General features: G+C 39.2%; 1 protein-coding gene across 1 annotated transcript in view; it reads left to right on the top strand.

Moving 5' to 3' along the window:
* Positions 1-2,259: 2,259 nt before the first annotated feature.
* The window catches only part of LOC112137937 (melanophilin), a 35,358-nt gene continuing 17,395 nt past the window's right edge, over positions 2,260-20,222 (top strand). Inside the window, exons 1-6 of the mRNA XM_024260448.2 lie at positions 2,260-2,337; positions 4,124-4,281; positions 8,710-8,931; positions 11,754-11,893; positions 15,544-15,585; positions 16,139-16,191. Of these exons, the coding sequence (XP_024116216.1) occupies positions 4,157-4,281; positions 8,710-8,931; positions 11,754-11,893; positions 15,544-15,585; positions 16,139-16,191 (582 nt within the window). The 5' untranslated portion in view covers positions 2,260-2,337; positions 4,124-4,156. The remainder of the gene's footprint in view (positions 2,338-4,123; positions 4,282-8,709; positions 8,932-11,753; positions 11,894-15,543; positions 15,586-16,138; positions 16,192-20,222) is intronic.

The following is a 20,222-nucleotide window of genomic DNA, read 5'->3' on the forward strand; positions in this document are numbered from 1 at the left end:
TTTTTACTATTTCTTTTGATTGTTTCTTTTAATGTTTTATGTAAAGCATTTTGAATTGTCTCTGTACATGAAATGTGCTATACAAATACACTTGCCTTGCCTTGCCTTGCCTTGACATCATGTACAGCTCGTATCAAGAAACTTCTGAAGGCTGAGAGGAGCTGACATGATGCAGATACTTGAAGGAACCGGCACCGACCCTGCTGTGCTGAACTGTGACATTAGTGAGAGTAAAAACCGGTCTGTAGCTGTTTTCCCTCTACTCTTCAGAGCTACAGATCTAAATGTAACAAGGGAACGCCTCCAACAGAATAAAAGGAAAAGAACGAGAACGAGCGCTTCAGACCGGAGTGGAGACTGTTTAAACGTTCTCTGTCCGTTCTCCGTGCAAGTCAAATCTACAGAAAGAGCTACAAAAGGAAAAACATAAAAACCTGTGACCATCTCATGCCTACAGCCAGCATCATACCCCGAATCTATGGTACACCAAAAATACACAAAGCTGGGGCGCCACTAAGTCCCATTGTAGACAGCATTGGCTCAGAATCCACCACGATCACCATCTGTCAATCATAAAGCCACGCCCCCCTCATTAAGCCAAAATAAACTCAGGAAAAAAATTCACTCCCCTCAGAGTTGTCATGAATCAAATATGCAGCCACAGATTAAATTTAAAGTTTAAGCACCAGGCATTAAAGGGGTTTGTTAGAGGGATGAAAATGAGGATTTTAACATGGAAAAATGCTCACTCTGAGCACCAGCTCCTCTGGTCAGTGGTGGTACTGCAACGTTTTGGTACTTCCTGGTTGCCCTCACCCCCCGCCTGCTAGAGTTTGAAGCATTGCGACGTGTATGTTTATATTTAAATTTGAACGGGAATGTCTTTTTGCTAATGAAAAAGAAACAGATTTCAGTAATGGTTTTCCAAGAGTTAACTCTAGTTAAAATCTTGTCTGTTTTTTTCCAGATGAGTTTATGTTTGAAAGAATGGTAGTTTTCCTACATTGTAAGAGGTTCGTTTGACTACAAACATGGCTACCTGAGGACTTCCTGTCACACAAGTGCTAGACTGATTACAAACACTACAAAAGAGAGGAGATTCTATGGAGGTAATGGACATGTTTTACTCCAACGCACGAGAGCCACCTTCTACAAAAAATCTTGGAGTGGGTGTGGCCATAGGCACATTCTGATGTGCTCAAGTCAGAATGCAGGAGGGAAAATGTCTTGACTGTTTTTCTCTGTGCTGGGAGGAAGTGCATTAGTGTGGCAGAATGACTGTGGCACTCCGTTCCACTTCAAACTTTTTCCAGCCACGTGCAGGTCTGCAGTGTGGTAAGGAAAGGGAAAAGTGTAGCCCCCCCCCCCGCTAATGAGCACCTGCCTATTAAAGTGGGACTGAGCTCTCCCTCATCCTTGGCTGAGACCGGCTCTCTTTCTGCTCCTCTGTCAGTATTGTCGTCACCATTTTAGTGTGTGCTAGAACCTTTTGTGTTGCTATGCAAGCACAACACATGTACAGAGTAGTGGAGTTTCTGCAACATTTGTAGTGAGGCTTGCTTTATTTAGGGGAGGAGCTGGAATAAAAGATTTCCGCTGGCCGGCTGTACCCCATGACTGATTCATGAAGTGGTTCAGATTGTGCTGAGAGTTCTGATTGCAGAATGAACTCCTTAGGTTCCATTTAAAATGTGTGTGTTTGATTTTGAGTTGCAGTCCACAAAGATTTAGAGACTTTAATTTTTAACTGTGTGGCAACTCATGTGATAGAATATTCTACAGAATATGGAATATTCAGCAAATATATTTTTATATTCTAATCTCTACAATATACTTGGGTGTCATTCTTCTCATGCACAGGCTTTTTTCAAAATGCCACACACTTTAAATTCCCCCCAACTAATGTACGTATATATTTGTGTCCAGTAGATGTCCCAATGGAGCAAATAAAGCTTCAATCATGTTTCGCCTAGGGCGCCATGCAGCCCAGGGCCGGGCCTGTCTGCCACTGTCTTTTAAATTCCCCAAATTCAGCGTAAACAGAGAAAATGAAGAGCCCCTGTTCAAAAATGAATCCCCCTCTTGTGATTCCAAAATGTGACCAAGAAAAACCCAGAAACAGCCTCTGGATCACTCTTGATCACTTTCTTTGAAGTGAAATGCCTTCAAGGGCTTCCAACAGCTCCCGTTAGGTTGAGTCAAGAAAGGCAGATAGTATGCCCGCCCCCAGCCTTGTTTTTCTTAACTAGACATGTGATTAGTCCTGCTTTCTGCCCTGCAGTCAGGCTGGACCAGCTTTAGGGAAAACTCTCCTCAGGCTGCAGGGCCAATCCAGAGGTGAGTCAGGTTCTTGTTGTGCTGTTTATGGTCTTGTTTGGGACCACATGTTGTTATTTTCTATGCTTTGGATGTTTAACAATTTAAAAATCCACTTTAGAGAGATTAACCAGGATTTTATCAAACTCGTCATTAACTGTTGGGTGCAACACATTTGACTAAATTAGAAAAACCTTTTTGAGCTGCTACTGCTTTTGTATAAATGAGGTCCCATCCAGCTGATGCGTTTCAGGAGCGTAGAGTTTGTGACTTCTCCATGTCAGTCTGACACATTTTTTCATACCTGAATTAGTCAAGTCCTTGAAGTCCAAAGTCGATTGAATTGTATATTTACAGACTGCTTCCCTCTTATCAAGATTTCTTGGCATAAGCAGCAAAGAATGCTAGATTTTAATGAACAATTTGCTGGTTGGATTTTTTCTTAAACAACAAGCTGCTCCCACCGACTCCGCAAACACCAGTACATCGTGTTAGAATTTAGAGGAATCTGTGCTGAATGAACTGAGAAACGCATGAAGAAATGTTATGTTGTCAGAGGAAAAGGATATTTTGGTTTGAGAACAGAGCGGATTTGTTCATGTCCTGCTTTTCCTCATCAGTGGTCACCTGGATACAGAGATCAGATCAAGCAGCCCCTTAAGTTCTAAAGAAAGCTTTTCAAGGTGTGGTGAAAAACAAAACAATTAAGCAATGATCAAAAATGTCCTTAACTCACTTTAATTGTCATTCTGAAACCAATTTCAGTTGTGCCTGATTAATATGGCACGTCTTCAAAGAGTAACGTCATTATATAACTTTGCCTCACACCAGACAATCTTAATTATTTGTTTAAATCACATCAAATCAAACTCTTCTTATACTTGCGCCGCTTTACAGTTAAAGCAGAAACAGACAATAAATAAATAAATCAACAAAAAGAGAGAAACGCGCCCCCCCCTCCATTAACACACAAGCATCGACCCCACAAACAATGTAAAATATTGCGTAATTTACCAAAAGAAAAGCAACATGAATTTCTGGATAAAGGCAACTTGTATTTGAGATACAGTTGCTGTGCTTGATGCTTAATCATTAGATGAAATTAATTTCACCATTTTTTACAATGACAGACATTAAAATTCAGGTAGATTCACTCCAAGTCATACTCTAAAAATACAGTGAAAATAGTTTTGTTACAGTCTTGGGAAATTGAAACTCCTTCTGGATTTAAATAAAAAATGTTTAACAAATACTTTTAATGGTTTATGAAACTTTTCTGTCAAATCTAACACCGGTGGTTGGAGTCAAGTCTCATGATAACAAAAGACTTGAGTTAGTACAAGAATGACAGAAGGCCCAGACACAGCGGGCGTAGCGACGGCAGAGCAATTGTGCTCTTTTTGATGTCAAACCAAGCACATAAAATCTCTAAGAACTGTTCCTTGTACAAAATTATTGAAATGATATTTCACTGTGTCAACGAGAAGAAACGACTGGACTCTTGTGCGCAGTAGCTCATTTGACCACTAAATATCCAAGGGCCTGAGCCTTTACATGTGACTCATGCCCAAACTCAACAAGCGAATCTTCATCTTCAGGTCAATCGGCCCGTTTGTGTATCTCAGAGTAAAATGAGTCAAAATCGAGAGCTGCCTCCGTTTCAGCTTGTGTAAGGCTAACTCGCCTGGAAAAGCTGTGGAAACTTGACCTATAAGCCTCGGATTGTATTTCTGGGTTTCATTTAATGCCCAGAGAAACATTTTAATATGGTTTTATTGTTTATTATCCCTTTGTGACCCTGTGGCAGGAAGTCAGCCAGCTTCCAGACATCAGCCTCAGAATGCTTGGCACCGCTACAGGCAAAAAGCTGGACCTTTCCAAGCTCACAGATGAGGAGGCTAAGCATGTGTGGGAAGTTATCCAAAGGGATTTTGACCTGAGGAAGAAAGAGGAAGACAGGCTTGGGTAAGTTGGAAAGATCAAAACTATCTCTCATTACCATTTATTCCCACTTTCAGCTCAAAACTGTGACAGATTTTCACTCATTGTTGCATAGTCCATGCATGGTGCTGTTAAAATACTGAAGGGACTCTTTGCTTTCATAAACTTTGGGAATGTTCACTGTTTGTGAACTAATCCCTGTGGAATTAGTTCAGAAATCTTGGAATCCCTAAACTTTGTGCCTTTTGTCAGCTTATCAGCATATGTTAAAATGCCAATTTGATCAAAATAACCAACATAAAACAAGACTCAAGACCAGTATTGGGAGTCTTACTTTAAAAAAGTAATTAGTTATAGTTACCCGTTACATTGCCCAAAACTAATTCAGTTAGTAAGTCAATAAGTCTTAAAAGTAATTAGTTACTTAGCAAAGGTGCTCCAGTTACAGCCCTGTTAAAATACAGCAATATAATTAAGCTTACCGAAAACATAACAAAGCATTAAAATGCAATTTATGACAATGACACTTCTAGTGTCTATAGTTTTACTGATGAAGTCATGTTGTTTAGATATAATAAAGAGGGAGGATTGAAGTGAATAAATGTAATTATTTATTTATCAGAATTGTCAAACAACAACACTGCAACAAGCAATGTAGAGATATTGTTAATATTAACTTTACAAAACTGATCATGAATGTTTTAAGAATCACATTTTTGAGTTTCTTAATTATTGTTTAAAAGGGCCCTACCATGAAAATTCTTCTTTTTGAGGTTTAAATGCACTTTACTGTTCATTCCTCACTATAAAGAACCCCAAAGCGGCATTATGATCCGTTCATGCATTTAAGAGTAATCCTCTAAAAACCTGCACTGTCTACAGCAGCCCCTCCCATACCCACGAAAACGAGCGTGTCCTCACGATCTGACCTCACAGAGTGAGACCGCCCCTTTCAGCTGCTCTGACAGCTCTGCCCCCAGTCTAACACCACTGCTTAATTATTCCACATAGCTAGCAGTGATCAGCAAAAAAAACTTTCATTTTAGATGCAGAATCGCTTATATCTTCTAATTGTGTTCTGCCTTCAATACATTCCAGCTCAAACAGGTGATTGTTACTTTGGACGCGGGGCTCTTTTAAGACTACAGCTTCCTCCCACCGTCCAAAAACATGCCTCATAGGTTAATTAGTGACTCTGAACTGTCCCTAGGTGTGAAAGTGATTGTGTATGGGTGTGTGACTGAGGCCCTGAGACAGACTGGAGACCTGTCCAGGATGTATCCTGCCTTCACCCATCAGTTGCTGGGTTAGGTTCCAAGGTAATATATGATAATAAAAATAGATATAGCTTACTCTGAAAGGCTTAAGAAAATCATGGCACAGCCCCTTTAAGTCTCACAGAGTAATTCTATCCACAACCACGATCATATATACCTTTGGAACACTAAAAAACAAATTATTTATAAATATTAGTTACTTTTCATGAGTTTTTTTCCTACCCAGAAGTAAAACAATTTAATTCCTGAGGCTTCGCCTGCTGCTGCGGGTGGCTGCCGCCTTTTTCATGACGTCATTGGAAAACTGGCAGCGTGTCTTCATTTCTCCCATGAAAAACATCCAAGACAGGACACAACTGGAAGATATACGGTATTCTGCATCTAAAATGAATGTTTTTGGTTGGTGGCGGCTGTGGTGAAGTGGCTGGGCGGTTTACTCCTGATCGGAAGATTGCTGGTTTGTTTTCATCCTTGTGTCAAAGTGTCCTTGGGCAAGACACTGAACCCCACATTGCCTCTGGTGGGAGGTTGGCGCCAGTGTTCGGCAGTAGAGCCACCAAACGTGTGTGAGTGTGTGAATGGAACTGTAGCTTTGGGACTTCAAGGAAGGCAGAAATGCGCTATGCAAGTATTACTATGAACCATTTTTTTTGCTGATCACCGCTAGCTCCATGGAGAAATGGGCTACATGCACGACCTACTTCCACATGCACTATATTACCGCTCAGTCATTTAGCAGTGGACCATTGTTTATGTTGAAATAGCAGAGTATTTGAATTTAAAAAATGTCTTTTGGAGCTACCAAGAGTCACTATAAACAATGCTAAGCGCATTGTTTGTATTTCTAGCAAAATTCTCAAATAAAAATTCAAAAATGATTTAAATTGTATTTGTCGTCCTACATAGCAACTTGGAAGGTAACTTACAAAGGCTGATGTTAATTCATGATGATAACTCGTGTTGGCGACATGTAATAGATGCAGCCAAGATGCAGATTGCTGCATTGTTTCATGTATTTTATGTGCATCCAAAGCTAAATGTTGTTTCTAGTCACAGCTGAAGTCCCGTTAGCTGTCACGCAGCTAGAGCGCAGAGCGAAGCTGCAACACAGCCATGATCAGGACCCTTTTGTTGTATTAACTGTAACCGTAATCATCACATTAACTTTTCCTCTGGGTCCGTGCAGCCAAACAAAAGTTCAGAACTGACTGCAGTATTTAGAAAATTCTCTCTTATCATTAGGGCTAATGCTAACTAGCATTAAAGACATCTATTTTCACTGTCTTCATCTTTATGACCTGTTAGTTGTGTTTCAATGACTTTACAGCAGAGTGTTAATACATGGTTGTCGATGTAATTTTCCTTGTCAGGTAGTAGCAGTCTGAGACGTGATTCCCTTCCTAAAACGTCTGAACAGAGGCGAGGTTACCGCTAGCGCGCGCTGCTACAGCTCCATGAAGAAGACAGAGGCTCCTCATCAGCTGAGAGGAGGATCATTAGTCTGAAAGTCACTTCAAAGTTTGGTTAAATGTTCAACGTTCTGTTGGGGACGTTTTAAATGTTCTAAAATAGCTACGATTTATCTGAAGGAGTCATATGATCATACAGTACTCTCTTGTGAGTACTTGGTGTTTCAGGAAGACAAACATTATTATTTTGAATGTCATTGTGGATACACATCACGATAAACTAAAAAACACTGTAAGAAATAACGAAGATAAACCCTAGTAATTAGGAGTGGCAAAGGAAGATTTGCTAAGTCAATGCATATAGATAGCCACAACCCAAAGTAAATAAGCAGTCTTATTTCAAACAGGAAATATGTCACACAGCTCAGTGTATAGAGTCCATTGAGTGTTGGTGTTAGACTGGGGGCGGAGCTGTCAGCGCAGTCTCTTCCTGAAAGGGGCGGTCTCACTCTGTGACATCAGATCGTGAGGACCCGCTCGTTTTCATGGGTATGGGAGGGGCTGCTGCTGAGGTTTTTAGAGGATTACTCTTAAATGTGTGAACAGATCAAAATACCACTTTCTTTATAGAGATGAACGAACAGTATAATGCACTTTAAAAGTTGTTTTTTCATGGTATGGCCCCTTTAACTTTATTTACAGATCTCAACAGGAAGCATGGGAAACTTCCATTTTAATCTCTTATGTCATAGATATTTTAATTGAATATTTCAACATGAGTTTAGACAACATTTAACCACATTTTGATAAACTGCACATTAAACATTGATTGGCAGTATTCAACTCAAATTTTAACTTAATCCTATTTATTTTGACTCTTAAGAAACTGCATGTAGTTTATGTTTTCACTATGAGCCATGATCCCCATGAGTTAACCCCGATATCATATGTGTAAATAACACAACAGTGCAGATGTCCTCAATACAAGTCATGAACTAAGAGAAAAAAAATCCCAAAATCACATATGTGAACATTCAACAGTGAACTGCAGCCTTGTATTTAACTGTGATGTATTGGGGTCTCAGTTTTTAATCCCTAATATTTCATCATCACTGTATCTTCTTCCAGCCAGCAGATCAGCATTAGTCTGGCCTATAGAACAAACCCTTTGACAATCATAATAAACAAACAAACAAATAAATAACATAAGTAAACAATATGGTTTTTGTGGTATTCGGGGAACAAAGTAAGTGAGGTATTTTCTACAAGCAATTAGTTCACCTCTAGAAGTCTAAAGGTTGTCCAATGTGAGCACCAACTTCAACAGTTTTACAGCCTCAGTAGATAACCTTGCCCTCTAGCTTCTTCTCATAGTTGTTGACCCATGTGATCCTGAACTTCAGTTCATGCTTGACTTTCTTGTCTTTTGCCTCCTCCTATAATATTAAAGTGGAACTGTGTCTTATTCAGTACCACTTAGACTTAGAAAAGCCTGTTGTTGGAGATGCAATACATCTAATCTAGTCATTTTACATAGAAAAGAGCCATTGGTGTTCTCAGGAATTGCTCAGTCCTTTAATGAGTTTCTTGAATTTTGATTTTTTTTTATCAGTTTCTGGTTTAGTCATGACAGAAATTAAACAAAAAAACCTGGATGTCTTCTTCCTGCATTATAGGAAAACAATGAAAATTAGCTTTGTTTATTTGCACCATTTGTATGAAATCGAGACATAAGCTATTAACAGGATTTTCTTGCTCACTCCCAGGGAATTGAAAACCAAGATTGAGAGAGAGGACATCAAAAGACAGTTGCTTGGAAACCGAACCAGCCTGACTGAATCCCACTGCATTCGCTGTCTTCAGCCCTTTAAGTTCCTGGTCAACATCAAGCTCCAGTGTCTGGACTGTCAGCTCTATGTGTGCCGTTCCTGCAGCCACTTCAGCAAGAATGAGCAGGGATGGGTGTGCGATCCATGCCATATGACCAGGTAGGAAATGCCAATGAGTAAAAATCTAAAATCTAACATTTTTAGCATATCAATATTAATAGACCCATGAAAGCTACAGCAGAGGGACTCCACCACCAGGGCTCGGTTTATCAAACCAACTTCCCTCTGCTGAGTTCTGTGGAGAAATATGTGCAATGGATTTAATGAAAATTCTAATTATTCCTCAAACTTCATTACAGTAAGTAAGGGAGCAAGAAGTTAAATACTCTGATTACTAGCTGGTCTGGCAGTAGGCCTGTTCAAAGAGGTTTTAAGCCTAGCTTTGAATGTGGAAACTGCTGGCCTCTCTTCCATGAGCTGGGAGCTTATTCCATTGGACAGGAGCTTGGTGGCTGACGGCAGAGAGGAAGAAAAGACTGTGGCACATAACCTGTTCCAGAGATGGATTTATTATAGTTAATATAGATTCATCACTAGACCCTTTTCATGCAGACTCCAGCTTGGCTGCTTCTCCAAATTCAAATGGATGATATTAAACAAATGATGGATCATTTTTCTGTTACTGTCCGTCCGGTCGGTCACAGTTAGAAAAAAGGTACAAGTACTTCACTGAATGCTGCTTGTTTGATGATGATGTAATTATGATTTTATTCTTTTAATCTGTGCTGATGCTAACGCTAGCAATAGCTTTGGCTATGAGCCATGAAGTTGCAGAAGAACACATTTTGTGCTCACAGTGAGCTGCTGTTAGCTCAGCCGTGGTTCTAACATCCCTCCTCTTCACTTTTGTTCATAACTGGGTCTGATCTGTATAACAATAAAAGAAAACAATGATGAAATTAATTGAAAACTATGGTCAAAAATATGAAGGTGACTATTTCCTCGTAATACGTTCACACAGAGATAATTTTTTTAATTTGTCCGCTCTTATTTTGAAAGCTGAAAATACTTGATAGCTGCTCTGAACAGTTTCACTGAGCTAAACCATTCCTGTTTTTACAATTATCCCCTAAAATATCCCATAAAACAACAAGTAAATTTATCCTGGGAAGCGATTGAAGTGCATACGGGCAATGCATGCTGAAGGTATTAACTGTAAACAACATGAGTTTCTATCAGCTTTTGTGCTGATCGCACTTGATGTTAGTTTCCAATATCCAAAAAAATCTGGTGAATGTAGTGGGTGGAAGCAGCATATAAAAACAGAAGAGAAAATTAAAAAAGTATAGAAAGTGGAGCACTGAATGGGGAGCCGAGAGCCGCTGCACCAATGCGTGCTGCCATGTTGATGAAACACAGATGGTTTAACCGTAACCCTGATGGTAATCCTAACCTTTAACTCTTCCTCTGGGTCTGTGCGGTCAAGAATATGTCCAACACTGGCCGCACGTATTTAGAAAATTACATGCAAATAAACATTTTCTTAAATCAATTCCTTAGTTTATTTATTTTAAATTTGTAATTAAAGCTCAACAAATGTGAATCTAAACCTAATTCTTGGTTACAGTGAGATTTTTCAGTCTTTGGTCAAATGAATTTACCAAGAATGTAATGTTTTTCCAGAGTACGGTTCAAGTGAACTACTCTGCTGCCAATCCAAGTAAGTTAAAGAAAACAAAATCGATCTAGTATTCTCTGTTCCCCTCAAACTAAGGAAATTCATCTTAATATCATGGATGACTTCTATCTACCTTTCCAAAGAATTAAAAAGGCTACAGTTAAGTATTACTGATGATGTGTGGATAGTTTGTGAAAGTGAAATTCAAACTATGCAGCTTTTTTTCCATGTCCCCAAACAAATATTTTTGGGGAAAATTAATTAGTTGAAAAATATGAATCCATCATTACCAACATTTGTTCTTGACAATATTATATTTCTTCTCTTAATGAAAAACAAAATATAATCAAACACTTTTCTTTGGCTTACCATATTAAAATGTTCTCCACTGTTTTACACCTTTTCTTCTCTCATCATTTAATTTAAACTATTTCAATTTGTTTTTGTCATTCTTTTTTCTTTTTGTTTTATCTGATTGTAATTACTTAAGGATGTTTGTGGAAATATTTTATATGAACCCACCCATGCAGAAACTCTCCACCCGTGGTCTGAGCCCCCATAGATTGCAGGCTGTCAGGATCCACAACACCATCTCCTCTTCCATCACCGTCAGCACCGGCACACCTCAGGGCTGTATGCTGAGCCCCTAATATTCTCTCTGCTGACCTAAGACTGCTCGCCGAGACACCCCAGCTGTCATTTAGTCAAGTTTGTAGCTGACACAGCAGTAGTGGGATGTATCAGCAACAATGACGAGTCTGAGTCTAGAGAGGAAGTGGAAATAAGGTTGAAAGAACAACCTCAGCATCAATGTGGAAAACATACAAAGACATGGTGCTGGATTTCAGAAGGGACAAGCGCTCAGCCCAATCCCTGCATATAGAGTAATTTCATTCAAATTAGATTATTATATACAGTTAAATTGTAATTATTTTACCCCTAAAACAATGTATTTACTTATGTTTTTGTAAGTATTTGAATATTGTGTTGTGTATTGTAAATGGTGTCATATTGCATCTGTTTCTTCTCTCACATGTGTCCACTGGTTTGACAATATAATTGAATCCTTCAATCCTATTTCCAAAAACCTGCAAAATATCAGGTTCATTTCTGTCTGTATCTGGAAAGTCCAATACACACGGTTTAGGTTTACACTCCTGTCAGGTTTCTTCATACAGGTTACTTCTGACAAAATGCCTTCTCCTGCTGTTGTTTCTGACATGGTTGGACAAATGTTTGCACCAGCATGTAGCCTTTGGACTATTCAGTTCAATTACTTTCTTTTCTCCTTTTTTTTCTTCAGAGTTCTTAAAATTGGTACTTTGGAGTGGTACCACAAGACTGTCCAGGCCCGTTTCAGGCGCTTTGGGAGTGCCAAGGTCATGCACTCACTCTTCAAGAGGCTGAGTGGAAAACACAGCTCCTCTCAGAGTGACTTTGGAGGTAAGTGACGCTCTCACTAATATTTTTTTATAACCTGAGTTCTTTGGATCACCATCTGGTAAATGGAGCCAGTCAGTCCAGACTTCCATTTTCTGCTGTGTTGGGGACCTCTGCTCAAAGGACCATCACCCCCTCTTCCATGCACATCCTTACGATGGGAAGGGTCCTACACAGCACCCTTGGCATGGTGGGGGGACAGGTTCCTGCCTGAGCCAGGGTTTGCATTATCTGCACTCCTTGGCTCCTCTGCTCTGTGACGTGGGGTTCTTGTGAACCCTCTGCCTTGCTTCTCTGTGCTTGTGTTAGGATTGTGGGGTGGATATCTTTATTACAATTCAATGCCCTTTAATTTAATGCCATTTGTGCAGCAGGACTCAACCTTCTAAACAAAATTAAAAAATAAGATATGAGAATCCATAACAAAGAAAGAAACTATGAATATTTTTTTCTCATCATCTTTTGTGCTCGGGTTGTGTTCACTTTTCTGGTTCTCTGATCCCCCGAGAGCTGACTCTTAATTTGAGCAAATAAAGGCTTCTTTCTGTCCACATGACTGAAGGACAACAGCTTTCTGTCACTAACTGCCGTTTGTGGTTCCTCTACAACATCTGTGTCAAAGGCAAGGCCCGGGGGCCGGATCCGGCCCTCCGGGTAATTCTGTCCGGCCCTCCAGATCATTTTATTTTATTGTTAATGACCCGATGTTATCTTGAACTCATTTCTAACTTGTATAATTTTAACAAAATACATTTTTATGGAGAGTAAAATATTGAAAGTTATTTAAGGTTTAAGTTGATTTATTCTGGAATAATATTCCTGCATTTTTATTATTCATAGAAATGTCAAAAAGCTAAATGTTTTAAAGTTAAAAAAATAGCGTTCTGTTAGCTGTTTGGACTATTTTGGCATTTACTAAGATTTTCTGGGCTGTTTTGAAGTTTAGCTAATATTTCAGCGACATGCTAGCTGTTTTGGCAAACCTTTTTTTTGGTTTGTTTTTTTAGGCTAATTTGGTATTTAGCTAATATTTTAGCTAACTATCAGCGTCAGTGTTTCTCACTATCAATTTCAGCATCTTCAGCGACCAAATTCAGCTTACAGCATTCACACTAGCATTATCACAGATAATGTTATACATCTAGTTGATAATTAAGTGCGACTGAGTTTGACTCCCCTGCTCTACAGCTTGATTGTTGCACAGCTCACGGGCTGAACTTTATCTTTGACAATTTCTTGTGCCAAAGTTAAAAATAAACTAATCTACTGCAATCACTCAGTTGAACATTGGATTATTTGGAAGCACAGCTGTTATCAATATTCGTTTAACAAAACTTGGCTGCTGCTTCCTGTATTTTTCCACCATTTTAGTAACAAATATAATACTTTGTAATGCTGCTGCAGCAGGAGATTTTATTTGTTCTGTGTCTCTGCCTGTTTTGTCCTCATCATAGCACATATGCAGCTGATTTAATATTTTGTAAGTTATGAACCCGGCGAAGGGCACACCAAGTTCTCTGCTTAATTACTTTATTTGTAGTTATAGCTCAGTTTTAAATGTACGATGTTTGATGTTTTCAAATCTGTTTCTTAAATAGTTTTTGCTTGTCATGTATTTTATTTAGTTCCTTTACATTAAGGGACGAGATGTAAAACTGTGGATACAGAGATGCACCCCAATTAGAAAAACTAGCACACATTCCCAAAGAAAGTTTATATGAAAAAGGAAGAAAAAAGTTTCATATTTTAGCTTAAGTGGTAAGACACAAATTCAGTCTGTTACAACTTTTTCCACCTAAGTGCTGAGAGGTAGGTTTTGGTCCGAAGTTCAGCGCGCTGCTGTTGGAGCACGAAGCCGTGAGGCATGGAAGTCGGCCTAGATGTACTGTGGGAAATCCTCAATGAATAAGAGACTACTTTGAGCTCCAGCATCTGCAAGCTGTCCTCCAGCTGCAAGCAATATGTGGTGCAGTGACCTTTGTTTAGGATGCAGCCTAGTTTGAACAGTATACCAGTCTCAAGTACAAGTACAAACGTATAAATTATTGAAATCTCGATATTAAAATGAATTTTCCTTGTTGAATTGTTTTATTTGAAATAACCTTGAATTAGATGATTTAACCTCATCACAGTCATTTCAGTAGTCTGTTTACGCCACTCGCACAGTTATGTTATTTTTACATCTGAATTTGTGACCTGTGTTTTGGTGGGAATCGAGTCATCAACAGTTCAAAGTCATGTGACGACTTCAGGCCAATCACATGGATATATCTTTGCCATTATTTCTGTTTTTCCCTCTACGTTTTCTCACTGCTGTCCAAGTACGGTCACAGGCCAGCATCAGGGAGGAGGAGCAGGATACAAACCATCTACTAGGCCTCTGGGAAGACTTTAAACTAATACCAGTGGTAAAAGCAAAAGTGTTCAAAGATGGATCACAGCTGTGGCATGATCTAACCTGCCCTCTCTGTTCCAGCTCTCAGCATGAGATAATAGCATCAGGAGATCAGGATATATGATAAAATATGAGGAGGTATCCAGGACTTCTGGTTCTGCTTAGACACATTCATCCTTAAAGCTTTTAAGAATAACTGAAGTTGGACTTGATTGGTTGGCTAAATCCAGCAGGCCTTGTGATCATTCAGTCACATGCCTCTCATTTAGGGATGGAACTCAAGGATCCACAGGCAGCAAGAGCAGAAAGAGCAATGCAAACAGCCTTATCTGTTCTAATGCGGAATGCAGGATTTGTAACCTAAAGTCAGACGCTGTTATGCCCGCCAACAGATGTTGGGTAAATTACAAGTGAAGCTTCATGTGACACGGATTAAATTTAGCTTGCTTGACTGCAGTCACACGCGTTCATTCACTCACACTTACTCTTGCATTCCTTTGCTTTCTTTTCACTTCAAGGCATTCTGCCATGGTCTGCTGGGCCCCCACAGCTTGGATGGTGTCATCTTCCCCACACACATTCTCTGTAGATTTTTGAACTGTCAGCACCTTCAGAGATTTCAGAGATTGCTGTTATTTTTCATGACTCAGTACTGCAGGAAACAAACAGGAAATGACAGCCAAAGTGCTTTTACTATTAAATATTTGGGGAATTCCATTTATGATCAGATATGGGTTAACTTTGCCACTATGTTTTATTAGCTGCACATTAGTGTTGCAACATGGCCAAACGTTCCTTTTAAAATTACTGGCCACTGGTTGTACATTTTGCAGAATTTCACTGAGACTACTGACACTTTGTTTCATGCAAAAGTCACTAGGGTAATTTCATTTACACGGCCCAATGAGAATAAGCCCCTTAAAACCATTAAAAGTCATGTCATATCATTTAATTACAGTCAAGCTAAAAATATACTAGAATTACAAAACAAAATCTGGAGTCTATCAGTGGAAAACACTTTATCATTGTCAACTAAAAGCCAAAATACAGATATTTGTCTCTGAAAAGTTATGCTGCTGCTGTTTCTCAAGTTTTTTTAAGTTAGAAAAGTTACGGGAAGCTACAAGGGAAATCTCATGAAATAGTTGAGGAAGGAGACCAAAAGAAAATATAAGCATTGTAAACTGATTTGAAGGCTGTTCGAATAGTACAGTATGAGGAATTTGAATTAACCTTCTCCTCGTTCTCTCCTTTTCAGAGCTTCCAGATTATGAGACACAAAGCATGCCTGATGTCTACAGTAAGTGGTGGAGAAAGTTACTTTGCTGTACTTTTGAAAACTGGTGCCATAATCCCGATTCATCCTGAAAACATATGACAGAATCCATGAGTAAGGCATATCTAGACTGCATCTAATTAAGTTAAAAAAAAAAAAAACCTGGACTGTATCGTTTTGCAAAAAAGTTATCTTAACCCTTTAACACCTGAGGTGTGACCAGGGACGCTTAAACACAAAATATTTAACATACTGTAACTTTTGACACGATCATTCCAGTAGATTCTGAAGGAGAAAAGCGGCTCGACGAGCTGCTTTTCTCCTTCAGAATCTACTGGAATGATCGTGTTTATGGTTGAAAAGTTATAATAAATCAAACAAATGCTGGAGCTCCGGAGTTAAAGGATTAACTTGAGTCTGAGCAGTGCTGGAAGTTCACAGAGAGGAGCAAAAAAACAATCTGCAGTCTTTTTAGTCCATTTCAAATTCCAAATTACTTTGTGAATAAACTGGTTTACAAAATAAAACAACCTGTTTGTACTGAATGCACCCTCTGCTGTCGGTTCTGTGAGTGCAGGCATGTACGATGAGCCCAGCGCGGATGCTGCAGACTTACAACACTTCGGACTGGTATGACCTCTTTCTATATGAGAATATGTGTCGTCTTTAACTGGAATTTCAACATGTGATTTTAGGTTTGAACAGAGGCTTTGTGTCCATATCTATCAAACTGTCTTAATCATTCACATCTTTTCTTTTGCTCTGTGAACTTAGTGCCAAAAATACAGAAGAGGATATAACACATGTAGATAATATTTCCCTATGGACATTTAAAAAAAGCTTACTGTTCTGGAAAAATAAAATTATAGATAGGTTAGAGATACTTGATACAGAAATTTGCTGCTGGATCACAGCTTGGAGAAAATGTCGGCCTCAAAGAGGATAACTTGGAGAGCGAGCGCTGGGCCTTGGGTGTGGCTTTGGGAATGTTCTCTGGCTGGGCTGGCGCTCACGCTCTCCGCGGTCCTGTATGCTCGACGCTCTGGGCCCTTGTGGTTGTCCTTCTGGCTCTGGTCTGGGTGGAAAACCTTGGGTTGCTTATGGCCCAGTCACAAATCAGTTGCGAAGCGTCGGCGATGGGTAGAACCCGGGTATTTGAACAAAATCTTGAAAATCTTGGATGGTTGTCCACCATCGGGGGTCAATCAGCCAGCTGTCCCCAACCTATCCTGTTCCTCATACAAACACCCATTAGGTTGATGGGGAGGGCGGCCATCTTGCGTTGCACTGCGGGGGGTGGACTACCTGCCAGTGGCCCCCCTCCTGTGGCCGCTGCATGGATTTGCCCCTCCCCTCGATTTTATTTGCACCTTAGACATTTAGGACCCTTGGTTGGGGGGTGCTTGGACATCACTGCCAGCAAACAGTCGATGTCCTTTCAGTGCCCCTTCCGCCAATTTTAACCGCACCATAGACATGTAGGGCCGCTGGTGGGAGGGTGACGGGGCATCTCTGTGAGCAATCAGGAGATGCCCTGTTAAGGCCTTCTCACCAATTTTAACTGCACCCCTTTAGTACACACACCTCTAACACCACAAATATACACTCTAACAAGCAAACACGCATACATCACACAAGGAAGGTGGGACCTTCGACCTTCTGTCCCCTACCCCATCCCTGGCGGAGGGGGAGGGGGAGGGGGGGGAGTATTGTGTACATTTAGACTAGTTAATTTGTGAAGACTATTTTAGTCAACATGTGTGTTTGTAACAACTGAGGGTGTGTGTAGACAGGCCCCGCCCATTCCAGATCAATATTTACACCTGTTTTTTTTATGATGTCACCACCCTCTGTTACCATCTTCTACATTCTCTAAACTCCCCTCTTTTACCTTTATTTTGTGCTCTGAAACACCCCCTCCCTCCCCCATTCTCCTTCTTCTTTTGTGTACGGTCCAACAGAGAAAAAAAAGTTACAATCAGTACAAATAAAGCTTAGCTTAGAATACAAAAGTGGTTTATACTCATTAACCCTGTTGTGACAGTAAAATCTTTCTAACACTAGAAGCTCTCAGCTTGAATCTGTTTGCTCAGCTGTTGGACAGGACAAGTACAAAAAAACATATATATATATATATATATATAATACTATACACAACACTATATTCTACTAACACTAACAAAATTAGAGGTAATTAAATTGTTTTTAGGGATAAAATAAATACCTTAAAACTGTATGTACAAATACTTGAATTTGAATTAAATTATTCTATTCGCATGCACACACACAAAGAAGCACAAAAGCACAATCAGAACACATCAGTCACCCAGAGTTCAACAGCCTGACAGCTTCAGGGAAGATAAGGAGTCTGGTGCTTCTGATGCTCCTCAGCCTCCTGCCTGATGGAAGGGTTGGAACAGTCCATGTCTGTGTGGGTGTGGTCTTTGATATTCAGGCCCCTCCTCCAGCATCTTCCAATGCAGAGGTCTGTGGTAGAAGGCCGTCCTTTGAGCGGCTTTGACCACTCTGCAGAGCTTTCCTCTCAGCAGTGCAGCTGGCGTGCCAGACGGTGATGCAGGTGCAGAGGACTCTCTCCACTGCGGCGTGGTAGAAGCTCTTCAGGGCGGAGCTTCCAAGTCCAGCACGTCGCAGCTTCCTGAGGAAGTGAAGGCGCTGGTGGAGCTTCCTGACCAGCTGGGAAGTGTTGGTGCATGATGAATGATGTAAAGTATGTCAAGTAGGCTTTATGTAAAGTGTCCAAATGTGACAGAAAGGCACATAAAGTATTCATTCACTGCTAAAGATGTCACTTTGTTCACCAAGACCTCCAGCTCTGAAGCCTCTTAGCTCACGTCTTTTGTGAATGAAGGCTTGCAGAACACCCCCATTCAGGATTCTCCTTTGTGACTGAAGCCGTGTGCCGCATGTGGAGGTCTGTAAATGTTCTGTAGCTCATCTGATTGATTGGTTTATTTCAAGCATAGATTAAAAAATACAGGACAAAACACACAATTATTTCAAATTCATTACAGAAACAATTAAATACATTGATTAGAAAATAGAAAACAAAAATAAAACACACTTATGTTACATTTGGTTCAGTCATTTTTTGTGATAATTGACTAAATCAGTAGAGTTTGATTGATGGCTTGAAAAGGAGCGGGAAGAAGTGAATTTATATAATCCCACCCCCACTTAATTACTTCATTTCACTGTTTAGCATAATTATGTAATCCGGTTGTTGTTGTTGTTTTTTTTGTAATTCCCAATAGTAAAGTGAAGTTCTTGTTGATTATTGATTAATCTCATCAAACATTATTTCAGTAAACAGTAACATCAATCATACATCATGTAACAGATATACAATACTCATTGATTATCATCAAAGTACAATGTTATATTAATGCAGCGGAAGAATCATTACAGATAGAGATCAAGTTTTAAAGTAACAATAGAGTTCTTATTAATCATTCTCTGAAAGAATTCTTATATATTTTTAGTAAACATTAATGATTCAAACAATATCTAATAATCATTGATTATCTTTAGTACACATGATTACATTAATCCTGTAATCATTGCTACATATTTTGGATTAAGTAAAGAAAATTGATACCATAATGATTGTAAACTTTTCAGTAATCATTTCTGCATATTACATAACATAAAACTCATTAATTTAATTTAAAAAAGCTTTGATTATTTCATCACATTCTAGTTCAGACATTTGGAATTCTTCAAACACCAGTTGATCTTTAACTCGTCTTATCTTCATAGATTAGAGTTTCTTTATACATTTTCTTGAATGTATAAATGCTTGAACATTGTTTGAGATCATTACTTAACTTGTTCCAGAGTTTGGTGCCACACAGAAACACAGAAACTTTTCTTTGTGGTTCTTTTCAATCTGACCTTGAAGTTCCTGCATCCTCTCAGTTAGTTCCTCCTTCATTTTCTAAGAACTGTTTCTGGATATTTATGGGAATGTTTTCCCACTAGCTCTGTATAGTAACTGTGTAAAGATCAACAAGGTCATACAGTTTTAGAATTCTGGATTGATAAAATAAATTGTTAGTGTGATCAAGATAACCGTCTTTATGTATAATTCTGATGGCTCGTTTCTGAAGCATAAAGAGAGGATGTAGTGAACTCTTAGAATTATTACCCCAAATTTCTATACAGTCGGTGAAATATGGTAATATTAAGGAGCGGTACAATCAATATCTACAGTTGTATTCTAATATATATTTAGATTTATTTATAATTGAAATACTTTTTGAAACTTTAGTTTGTATGTGTCTGATGTGTGGCTTCCAACTCAGTTTATCAATAACAATCAATAAGAATTTAATTTCTGTTACACTTTCGATTAAGTCATTGCTAACTTTAATTGAGAGCTCTGTGTTGGCTTGGTAATTACCAAAAAACATCACTTTAGATTTGTCTAGATTCAAAGATAGTTTGTTGTAATCCACCCATGATTTTATTTTGATTAACTCTGTTCAACACATTGATACGTTCCCTTTGATTGTCTGTAGAATAGAATATATTTGTGTCATCAGCAAATAAAATGTGTTTTAAAAGTTTTGAAACATTGAATATATCATTGATGTAGATATTGAACAGCAGCGGGCCCAGAATTGATCCTTGTGGGACACCAC

The sequence above is a fragment of the Oryzias melastigma genome, linkage group LG21 (genome assembly GCF_002922805.2).
Source record: "Oryzias melastigma strain HK-1 linkage group LG21, ASM292280v2, whole genome shotgun sequence".
In the NCBI taxonomy this organism is placed as follows: domain Eukaryota; kingdom Metazoa; phylum Chordata; class Actinopteri; order Beloniformes; family Adrianichthyidae; genus Oryzias; species Oryzias melastigma.